Source organism: Lithobates pipiens, unplaced genomic scaffold (assembly GCF_037356315.1).
Source record: "Lithobates pipiens isolate NorthernLeopardFrog02 unplaced genomic scaffold, aLitPip1_a1.2 Scaffold_22, whole genome shotgun sequence".
Lineage (NCBI taxonomy): Eukaryota > Metazoa > Chordata > Amphibia > Anura > Ranidae > Lithobates > Lithobates pipiens.
In genome coordinates, this window is record NW_027507784.1 from 104,659,181 (window position 1) to 104,672,845 (window position 13,665).

The following is a 13,665-nucleotide window of genomic DNA, read 5'->3' on the forward strand; positions in this document are numbered from 1 at the left end:
TTACCGAATGGCTTCTTATATATTTCACTGACTTCATCAATTCAGGTCCAGGTTCTGCTGCTCCCATCAAATACTCACTACTTTCTCATTGGGGTTTATTTGCTAAAAATGAAGAGTGCAAAATCTGGTGCAGCTCTGCATGGCAGCCAATCAGCTTCTAACTTCAGCTTGTTCAATTACATTTTGACAAAAAAAAAACCTGGAAGCTGATTGGTTTCTATGCAGAGCTGCATCAGATTTTGCACTCTCCAGTTTTAGTAAATAAACCCCATTATTGTAAAACAGATGACAGATACTCATGCATGTTGCTAAAACAACTTCCTCAGCCAATTCATTTATAAATTTATAATGACTATGCAGAATGGAAAATGCAGTCACGTTGCGTCCATATTTGCTTGCTAAATTTGATCGCTGCATTTTACTTGTAGTCATGCTTCTGAGGCTTACTGCTCAGTCTAATTTTGCAAGGCCCGCTTGAAAAACTCATGTTATTTGTGGCAGCATCAACAATGGACTGTTTCTTCCTTCCCCTTCTTGTTATTTTACAGGAAAAAAAATAAAGAAAATGTGCTTATAGACAGGACTACACCTTACTCATTCTCTGCTATGATGACATCATCATTTAGTGTGATGAAATCATCAAACTGACCTAGATCATTTTGATGTCATAAGAATACTTGGTTGAGTACCTCTGTATACTGTTTCAGAGCAAGAGAGGTTATCCAATAACAATACTGTAAAACTCCACAAGCGCAACATCAATATGTGCAAACTCTCCAAAACATTCTTAGTAATGAAAGCAATAGTGGTTGCAGCTTGGAACCCTTCTAATTTTGGGCCCTGGTGTGGCTGCACACCATACAACCCCTTCATCTTCACACTGAGTAAACTGAACAGCCCCTCGCAACCACCAGACCAGGGTTGTGGGGAAGAGGCCCTTGTCCTCATCAACAGGAGGACAAGGTTCATCTCCATGACATGTACACAATGTCCTCTAGTGGACCAAAATGAAAATGCAGCTAGAAATTATATCTGGCCAGGGATGTAGAAACAACATGTTAGTGCACATCATTAGAAACAGAAAACAAAAAGCAACTGTTTGGTCACACTTTAGCATTAAAATACATTAAAATTGCAGTTACATTGTACAATCATATTGCAGTGCGTTTATAACAGCACTAAGTTAAATAGGAAAATACAACTATTGAAGGTTTGCATAGGACCACAGGCAATCCAAACATATAGCAATAACATTATTATGGTAGATACTGCTGAAAAGAAAAAGAGAAAGATAAAAAAAAAGCCTTCATTTATAAAAATCCATGAATGCAATAACTGTATAAAAATAGAAAAAAAGGAAATTCAAAATGTAAACTAACATAATATGATTATATATTTAAACAACATTGTGCTTTTTTGCCTGCAGATCGCAAAACGAAAATCTTTGGTAAAGCTAAATAACAAACAACTTTTATGTTATCCTTATTGTGAGGGTGGAGTAAGCAATTTAATGACAAGCTCCACTCAAAAATGCACTAAGTTCTTAAACCTGACTGCAGCAGCTTTTACACAGTCAGATGCGTAAGAAAAGGGTTTTGTTGTGTTCCTACCAAAAAGGTGACAAGCCAATGGGAGGAAATGCTTGCTACTTTTGTCGTTAAGAGGAGTATAACGAGTCAGTGGGAAATGTAACCCTCTGGTGAGTGCATAAGTGAATTAAGTGAACATTTTAATAATGTTGTAGACTGTTTATGAACGTTCCTAAAAAATAGAAATGAAAAAAAAAAAAGAATGCATCTCACAGTCCAACAAAATACTGTAGACACCAATACTTCTGCAAATATTGAAGGTGACCTTACGTTAAAGACCTTGCTCCGATATAAAAAAAAGACAATATTCAGCTCTTTTTTTTCATGCTGGAGTATTTTTTCAACCAAAGATTACAATAAAAGAAATATATAAAATGCTCTAAATCTTTTTATATTGGTCAAAAAGAAACAAATTGCTCTTCACTGGCACAGCCATAGACTTGCTGTACATTGCATAATTAAAGATCAATCAATTTGAGCATTACTTGTGGTCATTTGGCTATGTAGGGGTTAACTAGCGCTTCCAGCAACACAAAGTGATCAGTACTGCAGACAGATTTTAAAATATGCTCTCTGTGCAGGTGGACAGCAATCCAGGAAAAAAAAAGGATACAATATATTTTCCATATATGCACCACATCCACACAACTATTAAGTCAGGGAGAGTCTTAGTGGTCCAATGACCATTCAAGCAAATTGCCTATCCTGCAACATGCAGAAATCGAAAACTGACCAATCATATAATTGCTTTTGTTTATCAAGCCAAGCTGGGCGATTGCTTTGCTGGAAAGCACATCCAACCTTTTTGAACATTGAGTCTATTAGTAACACTGGATATGAAGCCTGTTTTGTAGAAAACGCTACAATACAATGGTACCAGATGACGTTCACAGTTCCTTCAAGTATGGTAATCATAAACACAATCAAAGCAACCAAAGCTATAAAAAAAACAACAACCCCCCCCCCCCCCCCCCAAAAAACAAAAACAAACAATTTGTTTCCCTAGACTTGATTTGTACCACACACATATAAACCATTTTGTAAACATAACTGCTTTTTCAGCTTTCTAATTATTCTCACCACCAAACTACCACATCGTAAAACAGCTCTCCATGGCTTAATATGAAGGATATGGTCATTTTTGTAGATTTTTCATTTCAGATGTAACTACAGTATATACATATGGCTTGGTATGCAATTGTTAGCTAGCACTATTCTTAAGTTGGCCATACACTGTTAGATTTCTTTTGTTTCAGCCTATGAGGTAAATGAAAGAAATCTAACAGATTCTTCATCCGAGTTAAACAGTACGGATGTTTGCTGAGATCTGTGGTACCCTCAGACATCCCATTCATCATCGGATGCTGACAAATTTGGTGGGATCAGACAACGATCATACAAAATTTTGGGGTTTCCATATTAGGATGATGACTTAATAAAGCTATATACATTACTGCAGATGAATACGCTATTTAGAAAATATGAATTACTATTTCTCACAGCGCTTACCTCACATAACAAAGGCTTGGAAGATCCTTCATAAATGATGCACATGGTACATATAGACCAGCACCCATATCACAATAAGCCGTTTTGTTCATTCTTTACCTCAAATGCTCAAACAGCTAGGAATAAATGAGAACATATAAATCGAGAAGGCAACTGTTTTCTGAGTCTTCACCGACAATTAATTACAACTAGTTAAAGTGAACCCGTCACCAACTAGCCATCTCAGTTGTGCTATATTATGTGGTGGCAGGTACCTAAAGGTGTCTGCATGTACCTTTATAATGTGAAAAACTGCTCCCTTTCCCATCCTATATCCATGTTGTTCAATGTTACAATGCTTGCTCACAGTGCACTTGCTCTGTATACAGATTCAAACCATATATTTAGGCAAGGCATTAAGGGACAGTTGCAGGAGGCAGGGGAGGGCGACAAAACAGTTTGCTGTCAGAAACTTTATCTGCAGAGAGCAAGCACCCCTAGATTTGGGGTTTCTTGGGGTACAAGGAAGCATATTTACATCACACTTAAGGCATTTTGCAAGCACCTATGGATGACTCACCTAAGTAAAAAATTGCATAGGACTAGCAGGATAAAAGACAGAATTCAAAAGAAAGCGCAGCTTTTCTTTCTGGATGTGAAAAATCAGAGCAGATATACTAATCTTTTTTTAAGATTCCTGAGAATATCAATCATATTTAAGGAATTATGTCTTCATAGTCATGAACTGATAGGTCTTTTTGTTGGTCTTTAACACTGGTTATCCTCAAGACAGAAACACAGCAATGCTGATCGACAGTAACACAACATCCCTCAATAATGCAATGCAACCGTAGAGCAAGATGTATCCACCCAGTCATTCAGATGATCCTATGTGGTCTTTTTTCCTTTTCTTCCAACATATACAAAAAAAGTCAAGGAACCCTGGTATCTTTGGCATGGAGATCCTTTTCACCTGGGTATTGGAGGCAAAGGAGGAGCACCTCTCTCTCTTCTGGAAGATGCACCTAGAAAAAACAGACACCATGCATGTCAGATAGGATATAAAACTAGTATAAAGCTCCCCTAACATCCAAACAAATTTCCTTGGTCTTCTTAACAGACTGCCCTCTCCATCCACACATACTTATTTAGCGAGATGGGAGGATGATTTCAGGGCCCAAATATTAGAAAAAGCCTGGCGTGGTTCACTATCAGGCCCTGCTCTATTAATGTTACTACATTGGAGTCAGCATACAAGGTACTTAACAGGAAGATACCACATTTCCGGGGTCGTCCTCCATATATAGTGGGCCTATTCAAAGCTAAACCACTTCTAGTCTAAAGTTTTTTATGTTCTTCATATGTTATTCGGGATCCCTGATAGAGACCCCTGGCTAGCATTATTGCATTTCAAAACCTCCTAGTGTTACTAATGCTGCGTACACACGAGCGGACTAGGTCCGACGCAACAAATCCACCAGACAATTCGATCGTGTGTGGGCTCCATCGGACCTTTTCTGTCGAAAAATCTGATGGACTTTAGATTTAAAACATGTTTCAAATCTTTCCGATGGACTCGAGTCCGGTCAAAAAATCAGTTCATCTGTATGCTAGTCCGACGGACGAAAACCGACGCTAGGGCAGCTATTGGCTACTGGCTATGAACTTCCTTATTCTAGTCCGGTTGTACGTCATCATGTTTGAATCCGTCGGACTTTGGTATGCTTGTGTATGGCAAAGTCCATTCATTTGGAAAGTCCATCGAAATTCTGCCGAAAGTCCATCGGGAAGATGGTCGGATCTAGTCCGTCGAAAAGTCCGCTTGTGTGTACGCGGCATTAGAAACAGTTCAAATTTACTCATTTAATTCTTTTTGTTTCTAAAATGACCATAGCCAAGGCATGGAAAAAACAATTCATCCACTACTCTGAAGTCGAAATTCCGAATAGGTAGTTTTTTCCGTGATCAAACAGTTATCTTGCATCCTTGCTAATAACCATACCAAATTTTGCAAAAATTTGGGTACCCTGGATTGCATACCGCCATCCAAAACTATCTGTCTAATCCGACCCTTACTGATCCAGCCATTGATAACATACCTCCCCCCTTGTCGTGCTCCCCCCTTTTCCCTAACCCTCCCTACATCTCTTTTCTATTTCATTTCTTCCCTCTCCTCCCCCTCACCATCTTTCCACTCCATCCTATCCACTCTTGCTTTTTTTTTCTTTCCCTTTTTTTCTCCTTCTTTGTTAATTTCTCCTAGCCATTTCTTGCTCCATCTGCTAGGCACATATATGCCTTAACTTTGACTGGTCCTCCCTGTTGAGCACCAGATAGATGACTTTCTTTGTTTATATGTTTTGAATGATGACAGGACACTGTTAATGGTGGATATTATATTGCTTAGATTATTCAGGCGCTATCTACTGACAACTAATATAAATCTAAAACTCTACATTGTAATATTGACAAGACCCCCAAAGTCGGAAGAAGACCCCCAGACAGCGGCGGCAACGAAGGAGAAAGCCAGGCTCCTCCGCTAGTAAAAGAGCTAGCAGAAGATAGCAGAGGAGTCTGGCGAGAAGACCCCTGAAGACAGAAGAAGAGACGACCCCCGGAGCTGTCTAATAAAGTATTTTAAAAACCTGTGTTGTGTTTTTTTTAATGTACACTTTTTCCCCCAGGTGAATGGGTAGGGGTACATGGTACCCCATACTCATTCACATAGGATAGGGGGCTGGAATCTGGGGGCCCCCTTATTAAAGGGGGCTCCCAGATTCTGATAAGCCCTCCGCCCGCAGACCCCGACGACCAGCGGCCAGGGTTGTCGGGAAGAGGCCCTTGTCCTCATCAACATTGGGACAAGGTGCTTTGGGGTGGGGGGGGCCCTTCCCCAAAGCACTCCCCATGTTGAGGGCATGCAGCCTGGTATGGCTCAGGAGGGGGGGGCGCTCGCTCGTCCCCATCCCCTTTCTTGACCGGCCAGGCTGCGTCCTCGGATAAGAGGCTGCTGTGGTCTTTGGGGGGACCCCCACGCCATTTTTTTGGCGTAGGGGTTCCCCTTTAAATCCATACAAGGTGATGGGGCTAGCGAGGTGTCAATCTCGCCGATGGAGGTGGGAACATTCACTTCCTTCGCTAGTTCCGTTTACCTGGAGCCATGTTCAAAATGAACGGACTTTTCTCCGTGTGTGGGCAAATCCGTTCATTTGAAAAGTCCGGTGGACTAGCACACAGACGGTCAGACTTTTGAGTCAAAACTTCTTTCTAAGTCCGCCGGACTTTTGGGAAGAAAAAGTCAGCCGGAGCCCACACACGGGCAGATGGTCCGGCAGACTCTGGTCCACCAGACTAAGTCCTCCGGATAGTCCGATCATGTGTACGCGGCATGAGTGACACTTTTTTGGGGACCAGTGACACCAATACAGCGATCAGTGCTAAAAATTCACTGTCACTGTACTAATGACACTGGCAGGGAAGGGGTTAACATCAGGGGCAATCAAAGGGCTAAATATGTTCCCTGGGAGTGCTTTCTAATTGTGAAGGGGGGGTGCTTTGACTGTAATGCCGCGTACACACGTAGCCGACTATCCGGCGACTTAGTCTGGCGGACTGTCCCCCGGACTGAAATGAACGGACTCGCCCACACACACAGAGGAAAGTCCGCTCCAGGTAGCCAGGACCAGCGAAGTAAGCGTCGCTGGCCCCGTCACCTGATATGGACTTAAAGGGGAATCCCTACACCGAAAAATTGGAGTGGGGGTCCCCCCCTAGGTCCATATCAGACCCTTATCCGAGCACGCTACCCGGCCGGCCAGGAAAGGGGGTGGGGACGAGCAAGCACCCCCCCCTTCTGAGCTGTACCAGGCTGCGTGCCCTCAACATGGGGGGTGCCTTGGGGAAGGGGGGGCCGTGCGGCCCCCACCCCAGAGCACCTTGTTCCCATGTTGGTGAGGACAAGGGCCTCTTCCCGACAACCCTGGCCGTTGGTTGTCAGGGTCTGCGAGCGGGGGGCTTATCGGAATCCATGAGCCCCCTTTAATAAGGGGGCCCCTGGATCCCGGCCCCCCACCCTATGTGAATGAGTATGGGGCACAATGTACCCCTACCCATTCACCTGTGAAAAAAAGTAAAAAAAAAAACACAACACACAAGGGTTAAATTAGTTTATTGCACAGCTCCGCGGGTCTTCTTCCGTCTTCAGGGGTCTTCTCGCCGGACTCCTCTGCTATCTTCTGCTAGCTCTTTTACAAGCGGAGGAGCCCGGCTTTCTTCTTCGCCGCCGCCCTCTTCTTCTAACTTCGTGGGGTCGCAGGGGCCGGGATCCGGGGGCCCCCTTAATAAAGGGGGCTCACGGATTCCGATAAGCCCCCCGCCCGCAGACCCCAACAACCAATGGCCAGGGTTGTCGGGAAGAGGCCCTTGTCCTCATCAACAAGGGGACAAGGTGCTTTGGGGTGGGGGGGCCGCACGGCCCCCCCTTCCCCAAGGCACCCCCCCATGTTGAGTGCACGCGGCCTGGTACGGCTCAGGAGGGGGGAGGCGCTTGCTCGTCCCCACCCCCTTTCCTGGCCGGCCGGGTAGCGTGCTCGGACAAGGGTCTGATATGGACCTGGGGGGGACCCCCACGCCGATTTTTCGGCGTAAGGATTCCCCTTTAAGTCCATACCAGGTGACGAGGCCAGCGACGCCTCCTTCGCTGGCCCCGGCTACCTGGAGACGCGCTCAAAATGAGCGGACTTTTCTCCGGGCGGGAAAAGTCTGTTCATTTCAAAAGTACGGCGGACTGGCACACACATGGCCGTACTGTCCACCGAGATGCGAGTAAAAAAAGTCCGCCGGAGCCTACACACGGGCGGATTGTCCGGCGGACTTGAGTCTGCTGGACTTTTCCACTGGATTGTTTGATCGTGTGTACGCGGCATAACAGGAACACAAGATCTCCATCTCCCCCTCGCACAGAACGGTTATCTGCCTTGTTTACATGGGCAGACTGTCGTACTGTCTGCCTTGGGAGCCAGACCCACTGATTGGCTCCCGCTCCCATTAAGAATTTGCTCGCGGTAGGGAGTTAAAGTGCACTTATCCTTTAAAGAAAAAGCTAATTCTACTCACTTCGGCTATCATTTCTCATGAGTTTACTGGGGTAAGACTTGTTTGTCGGTATGTAGGGTTCCGGTGGTGGCAGATCAGTAAATGGGCGGAATGAAAATCGTCGTTCCCATTCATCTATATAAAGAGACAAAAAAAAAAACATAATAATGAAACACACAGATAACAGTATACTACAACAAGGATAAAACTAAGAAGATGATGATTGATATCATACAGAAGGAGAACACGAGTTGTGCTCAGCATAAGATTAAGAGACTATAATAGACAGAGGCGGCCTGTCCATAAGCGGCGAAGGGGAGCCGCCCCCTCAATCCATGCGCCCAGCCCCTAATCTACATGCTCTCTGCTGATGTCACTGGAGTCAGTCCAGGCACCACGTCATCACGACAATAAAGTCTGGATCCTCCAGGTGCCCCAGACTGATGCCTGTCTCAGCCTCTGAGCGAGTCGCTGAGACAGCCACTTCCCGCCCCTCCACAGTGGGAGCATGGAGGAACAGAGTAGAGAGCTGCTGATTGACAGTCAGCAGCTCTCTGCTTGGGGAGATGTGAGTACTGAGCCATTGGATCGATGCTGCATACACCTGTATACATCTGCAAAAAAAAAACATACTCTTTTAAATCACATTGGATTGACCTACCTGGCGGTATGATTCTGTCAGGAATTTTGTACCAAAAGCGGTACAATTCTTTTGCATGGAAATTTGGTGTTATGTATTATAGGCCTGCAATTCTTAGTAATTACTTACTAAAACCTGACCAAACAAGACTCTAGTAGACATCCCAGATGTGATAAAGTTTGAAACACAAAATCATGAATTATAATCTAATAAATAATATAATTTTATTCAATAATGTAATGCGAAATAATGAAATTTGTCAAACAAAGAAAATTCAATAAACATCCTGAGTGTGATAAATTTTGAAACAAGGTACAGCACACAGTCCGACATCACAATCCGGACAATAGAACCTGCTTTCTTTTCACACTTTTTTTCCATTGCTATCTCTCTTTGAACAGCAAACCACACACATCCTGGTAGGTGCTGCCTTTTTTGCGGTTGGTGGTATGTAGTCCATAAAGTGACGACCTGTTAGGCGTTCTGGGTTGGCAACGTCAACAGCGCGTCGTCCAGGTCTGTTTGCAGCTCCTGATGGTGTCTGGTGTTTGACGAAAATCTGCTCAGCCACCTTCCAGGTAAAATTGGCATGAATAAGAGGATTGTCACCCTTTGCTCTGTATAGAACATATGCATTCCAAAGGCATTGTTCCAGAATATGCCAGAAAATCTTTTTATAATTTTTTTTTGCTGTTTGTGCATAGCCGGATAAAATGTCATTGCTTGATTGGCTCTGTCGACACCTCCCATAGTGCAATTATAGTCTATCATGACGTGTGGCTTCAGCACATCTTTCCCACGTTTGTTGTGGACCATGGCAGTGGAGGTATTGTGCACAGTGCTCATGAGACACACGTCCTTCTTGTCTCGCCATCGCATTGCCATCATCTTACCCTTCTGCCAGGCAACCATTTCTCTGGTTTTTAGTTTTTTCTTGGAAAACATAGATGGCATGTCACGTCGGTTAGGCCTAACAGTACCATACGCATCAGTCTTGTTTTGTAGCAAAACCTCAAAAAGTTCCGGAGATGTATAGAAATTGTCCATGGTCACACAATATCCCTGGTTCAGCAATGGCTCCAGCATTGTAAGGACTGATGATGTGGCCATCCCATAGCCGCTGTACCTGGAGTTGAACTTCGTGCCTTTACCGGTGTAAATGTCCGAATTCCAGATGTACCCGGTGGATGACTCGCAGAGCATGTAGGATTTTATGCCAAACCGTGCTCTTTTGGATGCAATAAATTGTATCCAGCTCAGGTGTCCCTTGTAGGCCATCAAGCTTTCATCCACGCAGACGTCCCTTTCTGGCATGTAGGTCCACTGGAAATTGGTCACGATAATTATTTTTTTTAGTTTGGGTGCAGATTGCGTGGCCTCATCAAACTCTTCATTGTTTGTGAAGTGGAAATACTTCATGATGAGGGAAAAACGGTATTCGGACATCACGGCGCCAAAAAAACAGTGGCCAGTAATTTATTGGTGGTCCAGTACCATTTCTGGAGCGGTTTCCCCACCACCCCCTGAAGAATAATGAGTCCCAGGAACTGCCAGATGTCCTCTTTGGTCACAGGTTCCCACTTTCTGCTTCAGGAAAACCTGGCATGCAGCATAGCGGATTGCTGTTCTTGGTAGCGATTTGTCTCTGTGACAATTTTTTCAATTACCTCCTCAGTGAGGAATAATTGCAGGTATGCCAGAGGGTTGTCACGCTCGACATCTACCTTCATCCCAGGTGATCCAGTGAAGGGGAATCTTGACGGCGCTACCTGGTCTGTATCGCAGTCGATAGGGCACCAATTGCACACATCGCTGAAGTCAGGTGCAGGATCATCACTGCTGTCACTTGTCTGATCCGTGTCAGTGTCAGACGACAAATCTCCCCACGACTCACTATCGCTAAATTCTGCGAGCAACTCCGTGTCGCTACCGCTGTCACTCAGCTGGTCCAAAGGCGATTTTGTAGCGAAGTGGCGCTTTTTTGATGCCATGTTAGATTTTATTGACTATTTTATTGGAGGCAAGGGGCACTGTACAGTTATCAGTCAGATAAAGAGATAATACATTGTATCACCTCTTTTTATGTGTTTGTGTTATTTTTCACTTTTTGAAATTCCTGCCCAGTTCCCGCTGCTGCTCGCAGGGAACGGAACCAGGAAGTGAGATGCCGGTGATCTCGCCTGCGATCGCGTCGGCGATCACAGGGGAGGACAGCGGAGAACATCGCTGGAGCGCTAGGAGAAGGTAAGATCTCCGCTGGCCGCTCTGCAATGTTACCCCGAGAGTGACTCGGGATTACCGCTTCTACAAGAAAAAAATCAAACCCGAGTCACGCTCGGGGATACTGCCAAGGAGGTTAACTGAAAATAACTGCCACTTTTTGAAAGTATGTATACTCCTAGTGTGCTAGTTTTTGAATTGATCTCTGTACAGTGTCTCTTGTCACAGCTCTCAGTAACCCCTAGATAGCAGCTGTGTAAAAAATCCCTAAAGTGGAACATTACCTATAATAACTTTATAACAAAATGATGTTCTTTGGCAAGAAACATACATTCCACATTAATAATTATGCTACCAAAATTAGTGTGTGCTGTAAATTGCTTCCAGCATTGCTCCTGTTTCTTCTTGCTGGAGGCATTTTTCTGAAACCCAGAGCCTCGGAGCAGAAGTAATTCATAAAGCAGAACTAAACCCATCAATATAACAATTTAAAAAAAGAGTTACATTCTTGGAATGTCGGGATTGCTGTCACATTTGTCACTATGTAGGAATTGCTAGAGAGTTGCAACAGGAAAGCTTAGAACCACCTCTATACAAGGGTACTGTTAGATGGTAAAGCACAATAAAGAGCAAGTTTTTTTTGTTGTTGTTATTATCAAATACATGTTTTAATGTAGTTACACTTACCTTCACCAGATGAATCTTGATAACCATTTCTCATAGAAGAAGAAGGTGGTGGTGGGGGCAGAGGCCCTAAGCCTGGTCTTTCTGGAGGTGGTGGTGGTCTGGGGCCAGTTCTGGGAGATTCTGCTCCAGGTTTCATCGGAGGCTGGGGCATTGATCCCCTAGGAGTAAATCCATTTCTATTGGCAGGGGGAGGTGGAGGAAGTTGTCCTACACAGAAGCAGATTTAAGATACGTAACTATTATACAGTATATCTACATACCAGTCCAGCATAGTGACTGATAACATAACACTGCCACCTATCTTCAAGTATGAAAAGCTGCTTTTATGTATGACTGCACACTTACCGCATAAATCATTCTATTCATTTATTAACTTATTGAGATGTGCCACTTGTCCTGATAAAAATAGAATATCCCGGCATGTTTAGTCTGTGTACTAATGTAGATCTATAATTATACCACTACTATATACATATTTGCTGGAAGCATTTGTTACAAACTACAAATCTGCACTAATACAAGGCAACAGATTAGCAAGTAGCTTTAAAAGTATATCTAAACCCAAGTACAAAAATGAAATATACTGCAGCTCATTAGTCCTTAGATGTGTTGGCTGCATTCGATTTCTTTGTATTAGGCTTTTTTATTTTTTATTTCTTTGCACTTTTTTTATTTCACGAACAGCAAATTTGCTGTCCCTGGTTGGCTTTCCACATCCGATGTATCTATGAAGGGAACCATGCATGCCAGCAGGCTGGACCATGGACATGTCTGCCTTTGTTCATCTCCATTACATGCAGGGCCATCTTTTCGCAAGGGCATGCATGGGGTGCTTACCAGGATACCAGGAATTTTCCCGGCAGGCTGCTTGCCCTGGGGCCACTTTGAATTGCAGCTGCAGCACTCTGCTCTTTCCCTCTCTCCTCCTCCTCCGGTGTATCACGGAGCTGGCTGGGTCTGTGTTCCGCGGCCACGCTGTAACAAGGTCCTGCCCCCCAGAACTTGTAATGGTAGATTGAATCAGTGTTCCGCCTATCACACAAGGCGGTCTAAGGGGGTGGGACCTTGTTACAGCGTGGCTGCCCGAACACAGACCCAACCAGCTCCGTGATACACAGGAGGAGATGCCCACTGTGTGTGTGTGTTACCAGGCGAAGGTGAGTCTGTATTAATTGCCACAGTGATACTGCATTCATAGGCACAGTGAGGGTGAAATTGTGGACACAGTGAGACTGCATCCATTGGCACAGTGAGGCTGTAATGGTTGGCACAGTGAGGGTGAAATGGTGGGCACAGTGAAGCTGAAATGGTGGGCATAGTGAGGCTGCATTCACAGGCACAGTGAGGCTGCAATGGTGGGCACAGTGAGGCTGCATTCACGAGCACAGTGAGGCTGCATTCATGGGCACAGTGAGGCTGCAGTGGTGGGTACAGTGATGCTGCATTCACGGGCACAGTGAGGCTGCAATGGTGGGCACAGTGAGGCTGCATTCATTGACACAGTGAGGCTGCATTGGATGGGCACAGTGAGGCTGCATTCACGGGCACAGTGAAGCTGCATTTGATGGGCAATCATGTGTGATTGTGTAGACAGGCTGCATTCACGAGCACAGTGAGGCTGCATTCATGGGCACAGTGAGGCTGCAATGGTGGGTACAGTGATGCTGCATTCACGGGCACAGTGAGGCTGCAATGGTGGGCACAGTGAGGCTGCATTCATTGACACAGTGAGGCTGCATTGGATGGGCACAGTGAGGCTGCATTCACGGGCACAGTGAAGCTGCATTTGATGGGCAATCATGTGTGATTGTGTAGACAGGGCCCCAGTGCACTGTATTGCCCGGGGGCCTATAATGCTCTTAAGATGGCACTGATTACATGGGAACTAGGGAGTTTAGTAGTTTACACAAGAATGATAACATTAATTTTGCTTTCTGTTCAGCTCAC

General features: G+C 44.7%; 1 protein-coding gene across 8 annotated transcripts in view; it reads right to left on the reverse strand.

Moving 5' to 3' along the window:
- Positions 1-1,098: 1,098 nt before the first annotated feature.
- WIPF1 (WAS/WASL interacting protein family member 1) overlaps positions 1,099-13,665 on the reverse strand; it is a 125,335-nt gene continuing 112,768 nt past the window's right edge. For all 8 annotated transcript variants that reach the window (XM_077448044.1, XM_077448039.1, XM_077448042.1 and 5 more), the window contains 3 exons: positions 11,719-11,925; positions 8,193-8,306; positions 1,099-4,102 (listed from right to left, as the gene is read on the reverse strand). In XM_077448044.1, the coding sequence (XP_077304170.1) occupies positions 4,047-4,102; positions 8,193-8,306; positions 11,719-11,925 (377 nt within the window). In that variant the 3' untranslated portion in view covers positions 1,099-4,046. The remainder of the gene's footprint in view (positions 4,103-8,192; positions 8,307-11,718; positions 11,926-13,665) is intronic.